The following is a 17,515-nucleotide window of genomic DNA, read 5'->3' on the forward strand; positions in this document are numbered from 1 at the left end:
TCTCTTTAGAAATTTATAAAGAAATCACTAATGAAAAATAAATATATTTATTATATAAGAATTGGTTGGGAAGTTAGTTATAGACATTTCTAAGAGAAAAAATATCTTTGTTTTTATCAATCCAATTAGTAATTTATAAAGAAATTATTAAATAAAAAAACATGGAAAATATTTAATATATATTATAAAAAAAAGATTAGTCAAAAAAGAATATATCATAGAAAGATTTAAAAACACTATATTATTTTGAATCGTGACTTTTTAAGTTAATATTAAATATTAGTATTTAATCCATATAAACGTTCATATCCATTTTAATAATAACGCATTTAACTCGAGTTCAATAAATTTAAACTCTTGGAAAGCAATGCCAAGATTCAGCGAAGGACATTTCGGTCATTTCGCATAGAAGTAGTGGCCAATCCTCGTCGTCTTCAAAACCAGCCAATAGAGCCATAGCAAAACAAATATCACATTGACGAAGAAGCCCATACTTGTGGGAGATAGATGGCACGCTTGTCACTGCTCATTTTCGCGTTCTGCGCCGTCGCCGTCGCCGTCGCGGGCTCCTCCTTCGATGATGCCAACCCTATCCGTTTAGCGTCGGACTTGGAGTCGCAGGTGCTGGACGTGATCGGACAGAGCCGCCACGCTCTCTCCTTCGCCCGCTTCGCTCGCCGCCACGGCAAGCGCTACCGTTCCGTCGACGAGATCCGCAACCGCTTCCGGATCTTCTCTGATAATCTTAAACTCATCAGATCCACCAACAGGAGGTCTCTCACCTACACGCTCGGCGTCAATCGTATGTGCCTCAGTCACTGAATCACTATTTCACCCTCTTCTCATCCTCACTTCGATTTTGACTTAATGTGAAATTGTGAATTCTGGACTCGCAGATTTTGCTGACTGGACTTGGGAGGAGTTCACCAGACACAAGCTCGGCGCTCCTCAGAATTGCTCTGCCACGCTCAAAGGCAACCACAGGCTCACCGATGCTGTTCTTCCTGACGAGGTAGTTTCGCCGACTCTATCTGTTACTGCTTCATTTCGTGTAATTAATGAACATCAATCGTCAACTGAATAATGCGCATTTTGGAAAATGGGAACCAGTACAAGGGAACTGTGATTGGAATAAAATGATGTGAATATCTGATCATGTAACTGAGTAGATAGAGAGTGCATTGCATAGAAGTAGAATGTGGCATTGGCTTACTTGTTGTATGAGTTAGTATTTCCTGCCATGCTACATAACTGGTTTTTCATATATGATTAAACCACCACTGCAGTGATTCCTTGATTTTATATGCATGGGTCATTTTAGCATATCCTTTCGTTCTTGTGTGCTTGCAGAAAGACTGGAGAAAAGAAGGTATAGTCAGCCAAGTTAAAGATCAAGGCAACTGCGGATCTTGCTGGACATTCAGGTTGCTTTTTGAGGCCGAGAAACTCTTTGGAATGAGTAAAATATTATAATTTATCATTCTTCTAACCGCAGCACTTGTCATGTGCAGCACAACTGGTGCATTGGAGGCAGCTTACGCACAGGCCTTTGGGAAGAATATCAGTCTTTCTGAGCAGCAGCTAGTGGACTGTGCCGGTGCTTTCAATAACTTTGGCTGTAATGGTGGTTTGCCATCCCAAGCCTTTGAATACATTAAATACAATGGTGGCCTCGACACAGAAGAAGCATATCCCTACACCGGAAAAGATGGTGTCTGCAAATTTACAGCTAAAAACGTTGCTGTTCGAGTCATTGACTCTATCAATATCACTTTGGTAATTAAACTGATCGATAGGTTTCTGCTTCTGCTTGATGTGTGTGGATAACTGTAACATTACAGTTGACCCTTGGGAGACATGGCAGAATCAGATCATTCGTACTTCAACTGCTTCTATATGTGGTTTTTCTAATGGTTTTAGTTTTGTCTTGGGTGTAGGGTGCTGAGGATGAATTGAAACAAGCGGTTGCTTTTGTTCGGCCAGTTAGTGTGGCATTTGAGGTAGCGAAGGACTTCCGATTCTACAATAATGGAGTTTACACTAGTACCATTTGTGGTAGCACGCCCATGGTGAGTATTCTGCAAGAGAATTAGCTCACCCTTCTCAATCTAGTGTTAATGCAATTTTCAGAACAAAATATTTAGCTACAAGTTCAATTCATCGGTTGTTTGTGTTGAACTTATGGTTATCTCGAATCAAAGTTGCTGTTCTCAATGCATATTTATAACTGTTGGCATCTATCATAGATATATTTTGCATGTCGATAATTCAAATTTAAGATGTAGAGGATTAAGACAGTCATTGATGGGACATTAATAAATATGAATTTGTGTGGCAGGATGTAAATCATGCTGTTCTTGCTGTTGGGTATGGAGTTGAAGATGGTGTTCCATATTGGATCATTAAAAATTCATGGGGAAGCAACTGGGGTGACAATGGTTACTTCAAGATGGAATTAGGGAAGAATATGTGCGGTAAGGATCCACAGGACCTAAATTCTTAAAAGAACAATTAAATTTGATTGGTTATTTTGTATGCATTTCGAAAGTTTTAAAGGAAAATAGTCTCGCACTAATTAAGCAAGGAGTAACTAACCCTTTTTTTTAAAAAAAAAAAAATCCTTTATGTTGTGGGAAGGGCCTTTTGATTGTGATACCGAAAGCAATTACAAAAATTTCAAATCCTTTATGTCCTGGTGATTATTTGGCCTTCCTACAGTTGTTATTAATGTTATAGTTCTGTTTTTCGGTTCTGTTTTTTGCTAACCCCTTTGATTTAATTTCAGGTGTTGCAACTTGTGCATCTTATCCTGTTGTGGCTTAAATGTATGCAGAGAGATGTGGTGCCCGATATGCCCGTGTAACTGCACCTTGCACGTCATGCTTCGTATCGTCCATCTTAAAGGGTGAAACATTGTACTGCGATAAAAATTTACAGTATATGTTGATGTTTATCTGTAAAATAAGTTTGGAATTGGGATGTTCATTCTCCTTGAGCTGAATCACATTACAAAATCGTACTGTAAATCATTTGTCACATAGAGGTATCATAGAAATTATAAACTGTGTTATGCTCCCCAATCTCTAGCAATGTAAGGATAGCGTGCTGTGTAAAATCTGCGCACACTTGAGTTATCATCAGTCCCAATGGAGTAAAGTTTATTTGGTTAGTCCATCTCAATATTACTTTTTAATTTTAATTATATTTTTAGTCCCTTAAATTTAGGAGTTTGTCCAAATTAAAATTACATTTTTAGTTCCTTGAAATTGTGAAATGTTGTTTTTAGTCTTTTTTTAATCGATTTTTTACGGTTTGGATGCCAAAATTTGTGGTGCTCTTTTACGTTAAGAAGGACTAAAAAATATTTTACAAATTTGAGAAATTAAAAATACAAGTTTTTATTTAGAGAACTAAAAATAGACTTGAGGCTAAAAACATATTTGAATCGTTTGTTATTATACAATTCTTTGGTGTTAGCGACGTGTTACTCTTCGCTTATTTCAACCCAATAAGACTATTTACAGTCCTTAGTACATCAAAGTCCAGTTTAGTCCTAATTGCAGAAATATTGAATTACTAGAAAATGAAAGAGCGGCCATGTTCTAAAGCGTTAAACTTAAACCCCATTGTAAAACTGACAACCACTGCTGAGAATGGGTTGAGTGCAGAGCCATAATCTATTTTAACAAACCATCCCACGAAGAGAAAGTTTTTAAACGATGGTGTTTTTAAATACTGGGACTAAAAAAAATTCTTTTAAATAATTAAAAGAGAAAGTTTTTGTAACTATTGAAACCAAATGAGTAATCAAATCAAGAAAAAATATAATTTTTTTTAACCTGAAGGGCCATTATACCAACAGGATATGAAATCCGCAAACTATACCAAGAAATAAAGGTAAAATAAATAAATAAAGCATACGAAACATGTAACACAGCATAGATCTACCACAACACCCCTAAAAAGGCGATTAGCAGAACACCACAAAGAAGCTTCCATTTATAATTCATGGTCCCATGATGTATCCTTGCCCATTTATGATTAATTCCAAGGATTTTACTATGCAGAACTATATCAGCACTTAACCAAATTGACCTGCCAGGATTGTCCTATTTTATGCACAATTTTGAACAACAGGGACAAGAGTCGAGGTTCTATCTCGAGTTCTTCACTGTAAGGTAGTATAAGATAGCAGACGTTGATATATTGTAAAGAAGTTCTTGTTTGCACTCACTGAACATGATAACAAAAGAGGGGTTAGAAAAACAATGCAATGCAATGAGTTTAGGAGGAAACAGACCTTTCCCATAGCCAAAGTCCTGCAAAAAAAGAGGATGATTTCATACCACATATAATATTCCTGGATCCCATTTTGAAAGAAAATTGAAGATTTTTAAAGATGTTATTTCCTGGATCACATATAATATAAGTTGCTATTTGTTTTTCAGAAAAGAAAAAAAGACCAAGGTGGATGATTACGAAAATACTTGCAAGGTATAACCAGAGAAAATGCTTCTTTACCCAAATACACTAAATATTTCTTCAAAAGTCTGAGTTAGAATAATGCTGAAGAATTCCATTAGACAATCATCTCTCTATCTTATATGCACCAACTTTCAATTCCCACTCTTATCCAAATGTTTCCATTTCTGTAAATCCTCACTAATAATCTTCCTCTATTTTTGCAACATTTTTTTTTACTATGAAATTTCGACGAGCTAACTGCCATTTCATTCAAGAACACTTCAATACAATCTTGGGTAAAGTACACTTAAAAACATAAAATGAACCGGAAAATCAACTAAAACTGTATAATAAAGAAACTCGGGAAAATGGAACCAATTTAGCATAAAACAAGTCAATAATAACTTAATCTCATTAGGTGCAGTTGGATACATAAATTACATGACGTCATTGACCTCTGCTAAAAACCAAATGCTTAGGGATATTATTTACAATGAGATCTCTTTCAATAATTTCCTCCAGTGTCCTTGATCTCCCTCTGCTCCTTTTCACAAGCCTAAAAATCATGCGATCTACCCTTCTAACCAATGTCTCTAGTGAAATTATTTGTATGCATCTAAATTACCTAAGTCAATTTTCTCTCATTTTATCCTTGCTAGGTGTCACACCAATATCTTCTTGTATACCCAATTTAACATAAGAAACAAAAATTCAACTTTAGTGGAACAGCAAAACCTTGGAGAGACCACATTACCAGATGAATGTATTCCCCAAAGCAAAACAGTGGAAGGCAGCGTTTAAGACTAACCACTGATTTGGCAGTAGACTTTAATGAACAGGAATTTTCTTATCTGCATTTATACTTTCATGATAAGATTTTTTATCATGAACAGGAATTTTCTCTCATTTTATCCTTGCTAGGTGTCACACCAATATCTTCTTGTATACCCAATTTAACATAAGAAACAAAAATTCAACTTTAGTGGAACAGCAAAACCTTGGAGAGACCGCATTGCCAGATGAATGTATTCCCCAAAGCAAAACAGTGGAAGGCAGTGTTTAAGACTAACCACTGATTTGGCAGTAGACTTTAATGAACAGGAATTTTCTTATCTGCATTTATACTTTCATGATAAGATTTTTTAAGAATGGATTCCTGGTTCTCAAATAGAGTTTCCTTAATGCGTGCAGCCTCACCAGGCATCCCAGACTTCAAAAGACAGGAACTTAAAGTTCTAATAGTGATATCATCTGGGGTACAACCAGATGCCAACATCTTGTAGAAGATACCAATTGCTTCAGGTGTTCTTCCTTTCATACAATGCCCAATAATGAGAATGGTAAATGTCAACTTATCAGGCTTGCACTTCTCCTCCATTTCTGCTACAATTGCATTAGCCTCATCAATGTTCCCAGATTTACAGTATCCATCAATTACAGGATTGTAGACAAAAGCCAGCGGAACAATGTCACTCTGCTTCAATATTCTCAAAAGGTTGCGAGCTTCTTGCAGTCTATTGCTCTTGCATAGAGCACTGATAAGAACAGAGTAGGTATACAAATTTGCAGGAATATTCCTCGCATTCATTTCACGCCATAGGTCCAAGCCATGGTTCACCCATCCAGCTCGGCAATAGCCATTAATTAATGAAGTTAAAGTAATGACATTGGGAGCACAACCATGAAAGAGTATCTTCTTGTGCATTCCTAGTGCAGAAGCCATGTCACCTGCCTTAACAAAACCATCAACAAGGGCACTAAAGGTAAACACATTAGGCTTGGTTCCGGATCTAACCATTTCATAAAAAAGAGAAGAGGCCTCATCCATCTTACTCAATCTGCAATAACCCGATATCACCGTCGTATAGCTCACAACATTAGGGGCAAACTCACATTTCAAACAAACTTCTTCCAGTAAATCCCGTGCTCTATCAACCTGGTCAATTCTACATAAACCATGTAATAGAATGTTATACGTAACTATGTCAGGGGAACAACCAAAACTTCCCATGTCACCGAGAAGCTCAAAAGCTTCATCAACGTCTCCAGCCGTGCACAAACCCCGGATTAAAATGTTGAAGGTGAAGGCATCTAGACAAGAATGTGATCTCATAAGCTCCCTAAATAGACAAATGGCATCATCTAATCTATTATGTTTTATCAATATGTTCAAAAAGTTATTATAAACAATCACATCTACTTGAACCCCACTGCACTGAGCTTCAGCAAGCAATTCCTTTGAAACATCAAACCTGTCAGCCAGTGCAAAAGAAGAAACCAAAAATCCCAAAAGCCTAGAATCAGGCAATTGCCCATCAGACCTCATAGAATCATATAGAAGTTTTGCTGAATTGTGTAAACCTGCTTGACAAAGGGACCTCAAAAGCATATTATAAGTCCAAAATGAGTGAGACATACTCAACCTCTCCCTAGTGAACCGAAAGAACTTGAAACCCAGGTTGGGATTGTTAAACCTTTTAACAACCTCCAAAACATGAGAAGGAGTTAAGTGCTCACGAAAATAACCCAAAAACCTATCATCCAAAGAGTTAGAGCATAGAAAAAGGGTAGAAACAATCTTGACAAACCAGGAATCAGGTGTTGTTATGATTAACCCTTTATCAGAAGCTGTTGCCTGAGTAAGAGTACGGTAATGGGAAGCTCGAATAGCGGTGAAGAATGAGAAAGTCATCAGCTTTTCTACGCCATAAGGAAATGCAAGCATGACCCTCTTCAGAGTTTAATGGAAGTGTTGTTCGAAATCAGGAATACATATACTATATTCCTCAAAATCAAAACACCCCTTCTCCCAACATCGAAGAAAGAATACATCTTTAACTTTATCGAACGAAATTCATAAGTAAAATAATCGTTCCCAAAGATAGGATTTTGTATTGTGTGTATAGTTGCTGCGTTTGATAGCTATACTGTAATACTGATAGGAGGAGGAAGGTTTAGGGGTTTGTTGACTTCGTTCCGGAAAGGGGGTATCCTTATCTGTCATGACTCATGCATACAAAATAGTTTATTTTATTTCAAATCAAATATTTTAAAGCTGATTTAAATGTAGTTTTTTTTTTAAAATACAAAGTATTTAAAAAAAAATTATATGAAATCCTTTTTTATCTGCATTTTTTTTATGATTTTAATTTGTGACCTTATTTAAAGAATCTGAACTCATTATTCTGATTAACCTAGTATTATTAGACTATTAGTATTTAAAAGTAGATTTGAAAGAAAGGGGAAAAATGAATGTATCACTTTGGTAGAAGCTAATTTTCTTTAGGTTTTAGGATAAATATAATAATGTATAGTTTTAAATTTTAATATTGATAAATGTGTTCTATAAATATTTTTGGAAATGTAGTTGATGTAAAATATTTTTCTAAAATGAAATTCATAAATAATTTCACATTTTAAATTTTTGATTTAATTTAAAATATCAACAATATATTTTATCATCAAAAAATATTTTTTTACTGAATTTTGTATGATTTCATAATTTCGAATACTGAAATAGAAAATATCATTGAATTCATTTTATATTGGTAATTAGTAACTTGGTGTTTGTTTAAAATTTTAGTCTTCAAAGCATAAATTGTTGTTATTATTTAACTTTTAGAAGGAGATCAAAACTCATAAATGGATTTAGTTTAGTTGATTAAGCAAGTATGTAAGGTGTTGTATCATTATATAATACTTAAATTGGATTGATTTTTTAAAAAATAAATAAAAAACTCGCTGCATTTTAGAGACAATTCTGCTGTTTATTTAATTTTATGAGTTATTTTGGTTTATTTGGCCAATTGCCACAAACATGGGTGATCGGTGACTCTCTTACGCTTGAAGTTAAAACAAAGCAACTCATTGCCATAATAAAAAGAAAATAAGTATAGAGAAGAAAAACTCTTTGTCTGCCATTTTTAATGTGGTGCACACCATATGGCAATGGATGCCATAGCCATGGGCTTATGGCTGTGCCATGTTGAATTTGCACACCATACGGGGCTTTATTGGCAATGCTGCAATAGTATGTTTCTTTTAAGGTCCAAACAATCCAAACAAAAATTTTAGGCCAAAAAAAATGATTAAAATTTCTTTTTAGTCTTAATATACCTAAAAAAGTTTTATTATAAAATTATATTTAAAAATAAATTTTAAATAAAACAATGATAATTTTAATAAATTATTTTATAAATAAATAAGACATCATACCTTTTATATCTTTCAGGTCCTTCAGCCGTCTCTATTAAATATAGACATTCTTTTAACATGACACATTTATATTCCATCTTAAACAAAATCAGATAAAGATAAAAAAAAAAGAAAAAAAAAGTAGATTAAATCCTCCCAATTTTCACTGACAATGCTGCAAGAGTGTGTTTTTTTTTATAGGTATTTTATCATGAATTTCAAGACTTTTTATCTCTCCGTCATCTCCAATGTCATTTTTTTTATCTGCAGTAGTAATATATTAACAAACAGCACCAGAGGTGCTAAAAGTAAACATTGAGTAGCAAATACACCCAACGAGTATCCTGTATACAGCCCCCAAGAGCTATAAGGATCATATTCCTCCATCACCTACCTACCGAAACCTTAGTCCCTATCCCGAATACAAACACAAAATGCCTCCAGCAAGGATTAGAAAATGAATCTTAACATATACATGTCATTATGCATAGAGGAAGATACAAATTCAGTACCCACATTATTTTTAATGTCATGTTTATCATCGCATCCTACAATTTTCATTGATAAAATCACCCCAATTCAAATCTTCTACTCCAACTTAAATTAGTAAATTGATATTTTTCCCACAATTTTTTTTAATAATGTGGTCATTTTCAAGACCCAATAAGTGTGATTTAATGTATGACTCAACAATAATAAATAATTAAATTATATTTTTTTATATATAATCAAGTGATATATAAAACTTTCTATTTAACACCCAATTAATTTTCTCTCGCCAGACTAACAAGAGAGTTTTTTTTTTTCTGCCAAGGATCCAACGCTAGTAATTGATCTCACTCTTGTGATGCCAACCATTTGGGTTTGTTCATTACAATTCAATAAAATGTTAAATATTGAATTGCAAATATTTAACAAAACAACACATTTATTATTATCATTATTTTTGTGGTTCTTTTTTTATTAGGTGAATTTATATGAATCTCATTAAATATTTTCATTTTATTTATCATTGAATATATTTTATTTTAAAACTTGTAAGACGTGTATAAACTTTAATCAATAAAAATAATTTTCAAAAAGTAATAAAAATGTTGCTAACACTCATCTTGATAAAACTCACTTATGCTTTATTTATTAAAAAAATAAAAATTGAGTAAATAAAAATAAAAGAAAGATGCCTCTAAAAAATAATAAAATAGATATTTGAATTAAAATAGTATGTTGAAAGTATGAGATACACACTAAAATTTTAATTTTTCCCTACTCTTTTCTTTATTTCTATTCTATCAAACAAATATTTAATTATCAATATGGTTAAAAATATATGTGGAAAGGTATTAATCTCTTAAATAAAATTTAATATTTAAAAAATTAATAATTGATTTTCAGACGTGGATACCGTGGCTCATTAAAAAAATAAAAGAGGTTAATTTGCCATATTTACAGAAGTGGTGGATTGACTACATTCAGGACATACATAAGCGTAAAATTATCAAACTTTAGAATTTATGCAAACGTGAGAGTTTTATAGACTCAACTGGTGACTTAACTTGTAAGAGTCTATTTCATATAAAAATAATAACAAAATATTTATAAATAACATATTAATTAAATATTTCAATAATATAATAAAATAAAATAGTAAATCATAAAGTTCAGACTATTTAATTAACCAAGTTTAGTAATAATACATCTAATAACTTGCAGAGGTTATAGTAGTAATAGATCATTCTCATCGAAAGTTTTATGTTATTAAAGAATAAAAGTTTGATATTATTAAAGGTGAAAATTTTGTATTTGAGAATAACATATTAAATGAATGTATGTTGAATGTTATCAAGAGAGAAAACAATAAAAAATGACTTCCATTTTGGTCTAATTTTTTTAACTTGCTAACTCGTTGACTTGGTGTTAAACCCGAGAGTGTATCGAGTTTACTTAAAGTTTGTCTAGAGTATACTAAAAATACTCGCAGATGACAAGTGAACTCGTAAATTTGTAAAAGTTAACGAGTTAATTCAAGAGTTTGATAATCATGGATAAGCAAAAAAGAGTCCGGCGTGACATTTATTAAAAAATTTGGTTCAACATTTCTATGCGTGATCCTGAGGAAATTAACTAGGTCTTGATTTATTTAAAGTTCAAAAACAATTTTTATATTTACTAATAATAAAACATTACTTGTATGTTTAATGCAGTGTAAATATATTTTTTTTTTATGTTTTATAAAACTTTTCCCAAACTTTTTATTATATTAATTACTTTTATAAAAAATATTGTTTGACGTGAAGATTTTTTAATTAATTAAATGAAAAAAATAATAAAATAAACTCAAATAGTTTAAAAGATAATTTTAAGAAATAAAAAATCATTTATAAATTCAATATTACAAATTTAATTAATTAATTTATTAATTTTTATAAAGTATATAAGATCAATAATACTTGAATATATATTTCAGTAATATTTAAGGATTTAAATTTAAAACTCAAGAAGCGCTGAAAAAGCCCAGACAAAAAAGGCTGAAATGTGAGACCCCAAATGATGCAATGATGTCAAACTATCCATCCAAATATGGCCCTTATTCCTTCACCAGCGACAAAGACAGAATTAGTTGCAGGCCTTATCTAGAATTACTTTGTAAGACACGTGTCACAATCCTTGTTTTTTGGAGACACGTGGCATAATCCTTATGTTTATAGTCTAGGGACAAGTTCCCGCCGGCCACTGCTCTGTCAGCAACGCGCGACCCTCCTCGTTGTTGATGTTTTCCACATTATTATTATTATTATTATTATAGAATAAATTATTCATTGCCGCCAATCACACTATTCCTAATTTATTTATTATGAATTTAACAACCTTAGAAATTACATATAATGATAAAAAAGATAAATGGAGTTTTACTATACGATTTTACCACTGACAAAAAAATAAATAAAGCATTGGTAAAATGCTTTTACTATAAGATTTACACACACATAGTAAGCGAAAAAAGAAGAAGATTACACACACATCCAGCTCGGTAAATGAAATTTGTGCAATTCAACTATATTATTAAGATTATCTAAAAACATTATTAATGATTTTAAATTAAAGACCAGATAAAATGCCTTTTGTATCTGAAAGACAAAAACTAAAGTATACCTTTTTTTATAAGCTCTTTTGCACAAGGATCTGTTTCATAAAAAATAGAGTAATTAGAAATATTAAATATATATTAAATCTATCATATTCTCTCTTTATTTTTTTTTCCTTTTTTCCCCCTCTATTCTCTCCGACCCCAACCCAACCCAAGATCGAGTGGACATTTATCATTTGCTTAAATAAATTATTAAAATTTGTTAACTTTTTTATTGACGATTGAGATGTTTTATATTTGATTAATTATTTAATTTTTCGTAAACTATTTGTTAAAAGATGTTTAGGTGTTAAAAGAAATATAACTTTTAAATTAAAGAAAAATTCTAAAGATTTATCGCAACTCATTCACACATCTTGATTAATCAACCTAACTAGATTCTCATATATAACATTTAATTATTTGAATTTACATAGAGCCATAAAGTAAAAAAAAAAAAATTATAGATAAAAGACAAATGTGTCAATTAGTAGAAAAGACTTAAATAAGGCGAAACATGTTGATTTTTATGGAAAAGCCAATTAGTAGTATAATCAGTGAGAAGGGAAAATGGCTTAAGAGAATATATTCTATAATTATTCATTATTAGTTAAATATTAAATAAAAGATAAAGCAGAAAGGAAGGAATAAACACGAAATGGTGGGTGAGAAATGTGGGATCCACTTGATCCATTTCGAAGATCATATCCAATCCCTAATCAAACGGTCCACAGTCAACCATTTCTCGATCCTCACCAGAAGCGTCCAATTAAAAAAAAAACAAAGAAAAAGAAAAATATGTGCGCTTTATTATTTTGCAAACGGATAATCTTCTATCTTTTAGGTACTAATCTTGATAGAAGAATTAAAACGTTTAGGATTATTCAATATATATTTATTATATTTAAAAGGAAATATTACTGTAAATAATATTTTCTTACAGCATATTTTAACATCTGGTTTGGTATGAAGAAGAGACTTGTTATGTTATTATTATTATTATTATTCAACTCGATGAGGATAAGATGTCACCGTCCTTCACGCTTTATTTATTCCTTATTTATTTTCTACGACAATTGTTATAAGATTAATTGAACACTTTGGATTAAAAAAATCATTGTTTTCTTTTAATGTGTGATCAACAATGGCGAGAAAAATCTGATACCCATGTGCTACACAGCCCACCCGCTATTTATACCCCACAAACTCAACCCAACCCTCTCTGCTGTTGCGTTGCGTCTTTCATTTTCACACTCAACCCTTTCTTCATCCTTTTATCTCGTCTCTGCCAAAACGATGCCGTTTGCTCTGGAGAATAACGGAGGAGTTACGATCGGACGGTCCTCCTTCGCTTACTGCGTCGCGATCTGCGATCGTGATTTTCCGGAGGATGATTCCGACTCCAGCTCCGACTCCTCCATCGGAAGGAACAGCATCTCGTCGGAAGATTCCTCCGACCGGGAAGACGCCGTCGAAGTTGAGGTTCAGAGTTCCTTCAAAGGCCCTTTGGATACCATCAATGATCTAGAGGAAGATTTACCCGTCAAGTAAGTTTTTTTCTGTGTTTTTCTTTACTGGGTGTTCCAAAAGTTTCAAACTTTTTGCGTTGGTAATATAGTATCGTTGATTTGGGGTCTTCGGGTTATGTTCTGTTACTCAGTTTCTATTTGGAGTTAGGAGCACAAAACATGTTTTTTCTTTTAGCAGCTTTAGAAAATGACTGTTTTACTCCTTAGGGGTTCGGACTATTACCAGTGATGTCAATTGGTGATGATGATTCGGTTCTCTTATTTTATCTTGATAAACCACTACGGGAAGAAGCATCTAGGTCGTGGGTTTGTGGATATTGTTTATCTTGAGAAAAATTCCACACAGTTGTATACCATTTTCTCTCACTTAAGATAAGATAATCCATTAATTAATTTAGTGATATGCTTTTGTGGTTGGGGTAAGTGGTTTACAGAATATATCTAGTTCCAGACGTTTACTTAAAGGAGTGTTGAAAATTGAAATTGATTAGCATAATGGATCTCCACCACCAAAAGATTGGTGAATTGAGATAGAGCATCTTTCTATAATATTCGCCCTTTAATGGGAAAAGGGCAAAGTTCGTGGTTAATTATTATAGGACCTCGTTATCTCTAATATAGCTGTAGGGTGAACCTCTTCCTTTACGAAGACAAATTAAGCAACATAATGGTGCATTTGTAGAGTAGATACTGAAATTTGCAACATAATATATTGACTTCTAAGTGATGGCAAATGGATGGACTTGTATGAATTTTTTTATTAAAATAAAGTTGATGGATAGAAATAAACCACTCATGCATTTAGAGTTCATTAAAGAGTTATAAAGGTCTTATTTGAATAAATTTATCCATAAACACTTGTAGAAAAGAAAACAAAAAGTTAAAATGTAGTATTGAATTTCTCCATAAATTAAATCAACTTATGCACCTTAGATACGGAAGAAGTTGAAAGAAAGGAGCTTCTATAAAAGTTAAGTGTATAATTTGATTTTAGTTCAATTGAAAAGTTCAATTTATTTTATTTTCTCATTTTTTTTTTGTAAGTACTTATAGAAACAGTTTATCTAAGGCCTAAACCATTTAACCCATGACCCATCCACGACCCAATTCGATAAAGCACTATTTCATTTATCTGAAATAGATGCATCTGGACATTTCTTCAAATACAGCTCATTCTTCACCTTAATATCACTCAAATAAATGCATCTAGACTCTTTTGGCCAAATACATTTCACTCTTTGACTTTGTACCTTGCGGATATCTAATAAATACTTTGGTTGCTTCATTAACTATCTATTGCCTAAGAGTCTAAAACCAATCTTAGTCATTGATCCACTAATATAATTGAATTTTGATATGATGTATGTACAGGGGATAGATAATGGATTAATGAATCCATAATACACTTTAACACATTCTTTTGTACACACTCTTCATTATAGCTATAATTTATTGAAAACTACAAAATTCTATGAAAAAGGTTATTAAAAATTAGCACTCCTACACAATTCAATTGTCATCCTTATTTCTAAGATGTCAAAACTTGTATGTAATGGGCTAATGTGAGTGGCATCATGTTCTAGGTGTTAGAAGTTCTTTAGCTTAAAAGGAAAATTATTGTTGAAAAAGATATAAATGTTGCTATGCAAAGTGAACATCCCTTAATTGTAAAGTGCAACCGTATTTTCTTCTTGTTTTTAGCTATTTGTTTCACATCAAGTCTAGAGTTTTTCATCAAGATTCAGGCTATTTATATGCATGGAAGAGAAGAAGAGATTATAAACAAAAAAATAGAAAACCATGCGATAGAACAGTAACCGAAAGATGACCAGATTACTGAGCACTAGATGAAGTGTAGTCTTTAGTTTTTATTAACTAATGTAATTTTGTTGTGTAATTCAGGAAAGGCATATCTAAGTTCTATAGCGGCAAATCCAAGTCCTTCACAAGCTTAGCAGATGCTGCAGCTGCAAGTTCTATGGAAGAGATAGTGAAGCCAGAGGATCCTTATGCTAAGAAACGCAAGAACTTAATAGCTCGTAACTCCTCAATTGAGAGGAGTCGCAGTTGCGCAAACATTGGTGGAATATCAAAGCGACCCAGTAACATAGGTGGAGGAGCATCTTGTCTCACTCTGAACTGTAGTGAAGAGGGTAGTAGCTCCACTTCAATATCGCCTCCATGCCCTCTTCCTCCTCTTCATCCCCGTGCTATTAATCGGTCATCGCTGCCTCAACCTTCTTCAACTGGACGAAATCCTCCTTGGAGATCATATTCATGGACTGATCTGCACTCTGTTGCTGAGGCTCATGATATATCTGGTTTGGCTATTTGTAGTGGAAGCTAAATGCACTGAATTTTTGACACCAATATAAGCTTTTAGTTGATAGCCAGTGCCCATGAGTTTGGTTCACATTCGAGTTTGTTTGTAATGGCACAGTACTTTGTGAACTTCTCAATGTCCTATGTGTACCCACCTGACTTGAGTGTTGTATATTATTATATCTCAGCTTTGGTTATTTTTTACCCGTGCTGCAACCCTACTTATCTAGTTGAGCATAATCACAGTTGCAGGTATGACATACTTATCAGGTTGAGAATAATAACAATTGGAGAAAATCTTAAGATTTCATAATTGGATTTGTTTTTTGTTGTTTGCTTCTGAAAAACATTGTCAGCAGTCGACAATTTTTTTTTAAAAAAAGGATCCCGAAGATAATACGAGGATGTTTGAAATCGATTCGTTGTATTAATGGAAGAGACATACTCAATTCTTAATTCCTGTGGTTGGATTTTCTTTGCTTGCACGTTTTTCCCCTGAAATCCCCGTGGTGTTAGATTGCTTATGCTTCTGAAGGTTCACTTCGCTGCACACCTGCTGTTTCTTTAATACTGTTGTTGGCTGAGAAAGAAGAATTTAATTAAAATGATAACATAAATATAAATATATTTATACTGCTATTTAGTTATAGACTGTAATGTATCACAATATTATTTTAAAAGTTATACTTAAAATAATTTTTAATTGATTAATAAAAAAAATTGTTTTCAACATACGAAAACTAAACTTTAGAAAGAAATATGGAAGAAATATATTTTGGAGACTAATAAAGTAAAAAAAAAATGTGTATTGTATGAATAGATAAGAAACAAAATTAGCACTCGTGTTTTAGACGGTGGAAAAGAGTAAAAAGTAGAAGAGATAAAATAAAAAAGTTAAGTAAAAAAAACATGGACTCACAAGTGACAATGTGTCATACATTCCTGCTTATTTGAAAACTGTTTGAAAATCTAATATGACGTGACAAATCATATCTTACATTAAAGTTATATTTGATAAGATTTTTTGATTAATTTTTAATTTTTTTTATTAGAAAAAGAATTATTTAACTATTCAGTAAATAATTTTTTTAATATTTTTAAAAATATTACTACCTTCTAATTTTGTATATTTTTATTTATTTTTAATTATCTTTTTTAATAAATTACGATTTTATTACTTTTATCGCATTTTATATTTTTTAATTACTAGTTAATTTTAACTTTTACCCATTAACTAATTTTTTAGTTTCCAATTTCAACAAATCTTGGTTATTGCACATGGAGAGTGATTGTGGATCCGCATTGGTTAATTTTTTCCAAACACATTGCACACGTGGTAAGAGCTAGACAAAATTTATAGTACTATAGATAAGAATGAAAGAAATAGAAAAAAAAAACAGAAAATAGATAAATTATATTTTTGGAGTAGTGAAAGTATTTTGAGTTAAGGGTCGAAAAAGTAACAGTAACCAATTACAGATAAGAAGTTGGAGAATATTGATGATCAAAGTATGACAAGTTAATCAATTTTATGTGGCATAACAAGCAATTCATGAGAAATTACAAAGATTTTAATATGCTCATCAAATATATTTTAATTCTCTCTCTATATATAGAGAATTTAAAATATATTTTTATAAACTATAACTTTAAAATATTAATTTATAAACAAAATTGTGTCATACTGTATAAGAAAAAAATATTTATTTTTATATTTGTATAAATATTATATCAATAACATTAAATTCTCTCTCTCTCTCTCTATATATATATAGATTAATATTTTTAATTCTTAACTTTATTTTTCTTATAAATATTTATCATTTTTCGTATATTAAACCCCAAGAGGTTGATTTTGTGAAGTAATTCATGGTCTTGCATG

General features: G+C 32.0%; 3 protein-coding genes across 3 annotated transcripts; 2 read left to right on the plus strand and 1 right to left on the minus strand.

Annotated features, from left to right (window-relative positions):
- The first annotated feature begins 450 nt into the window (after positions 1 to 450).
- Positions 451 to 3,180, plus strand: LOC114393883 (thiol protease aleurain-like). Its single transcript, XM_028355361.1, has 7 exons — positions 451 to 802; positions 897 to 1,012; positions 1,351 to 1,424; positions 1,512 to 1,776; positions 1,938 to 2,069; positions 2,339 to 2,474; positions 2,786 to 3,180. The coding sequence occupies exons 1-7, from the start codon at positions 508 to 510 to the stop codon at positions 2,821 to 2,823; spliced, it is 1,056 nt and encodes a 351-aa protein (XP_028211162.1). The 5' UTR covers positions 451 to 507; the 3' UTR covers positions 2,824 to 3,180.
- A 1,662-nt stretch (positions 3,181 to 4,842) lies between these two features.
- LOC114392769 (pentatricopeptide repeat-containing protein At2g06000-like) lies at positions 4,843 to 7,430 on the minus strand. Its single transcript, XM_028353994.1, has one exon. It carries the CDS (start codon positions 7,187 to 7,189, stop codon positions 5,555 to 5,557), a length of 1,635 nt encoding a protein of 544 aa, XP_028209795.1. The 5' UTR covers positions 7,190 to 7,430; the 3' UTR covers positions 4,843 to 5,554.
- Positions 7,431 to 12,898: 5,468 nt separating this feature from the next.
- LOC114393821 lies at positions 12,899 to 15,858 on the plus strand. Its single transcript, XM_028355281.1, has 2 exons — positions 12,899 to 13,329; positions 15,214 to 15,858. Exons 1-2 carry the CDS (start codon positions 12,950 to 12,952, stop codon positions 15,656 to 15,658), a joined length of 825 nt encoding a protein of 274 aa, XP_028211082.1. The 5' UTR covers positions 12,899 to 12,949; the 3' UTR covers positions 15,659 to 15,858.
- Positions 15,859 to 17,515: the final 1,657 nt, after the last annotated feature.

This window comes from Glycine soja, chromosome 17 (genome assembly GCF_004193775.1).
Source record: "Glycine soja cultivar W05 chromosome 17, ASM419377v2, whole genome shotgun sequence".
Classification (NCBI taxonomy): Eukaryota; Viridiplantae; Streptophyta; class Magnoliopsida; order Fabales; family Fabaceae; genus Glycine; species Glycine soja.

Bases quoted from the DNA above. Each gene is read 5' to 3' on its own strand.
- LOC114393883 (XM_028355361.1), top strand. From the start codon at position 508: ATGGCACGCTTGTCACTGCTCATTTTCGCGTTCTGCGCCGTCGCCGTC. The intron at 1,013-1,350 runs GTAGTTTCGCCG...GTGTGCTTGCAG, and splicing joins ATGCTGTTCTTCCTGACGAG to AAAGACTGGAGAAAAGAAGG. The intron at 1,777-1,937 runs GTAATTAAACTG...TCTTGGGTGTAG, and splicing joins ACTCTATCAATATCACTTTG to GGTGCTGAGGATGAATTGAA.
- LOC114393821 (XM_028355281.1), top strand. From the start codon at position 12,950: ATGTGCTACACAGCCCACCCGCTATTTATACCCCACAAACTCAACCCA. The intron at 13,330-15,213 runs GTAAGTTTTTTT...TGTGTAATTCAG, and splicing joins GAGGAAGATTTACCCGTCAA to GAAAGGCATATCTAAGTTCT.
- LOC114392769 (XM_028353994.1), bottom strand. From the start codon at position 7,189: ATGCTTGCATTTCCTTATGGCGTAGAAAAGCTGATGACTTTCTCATTC.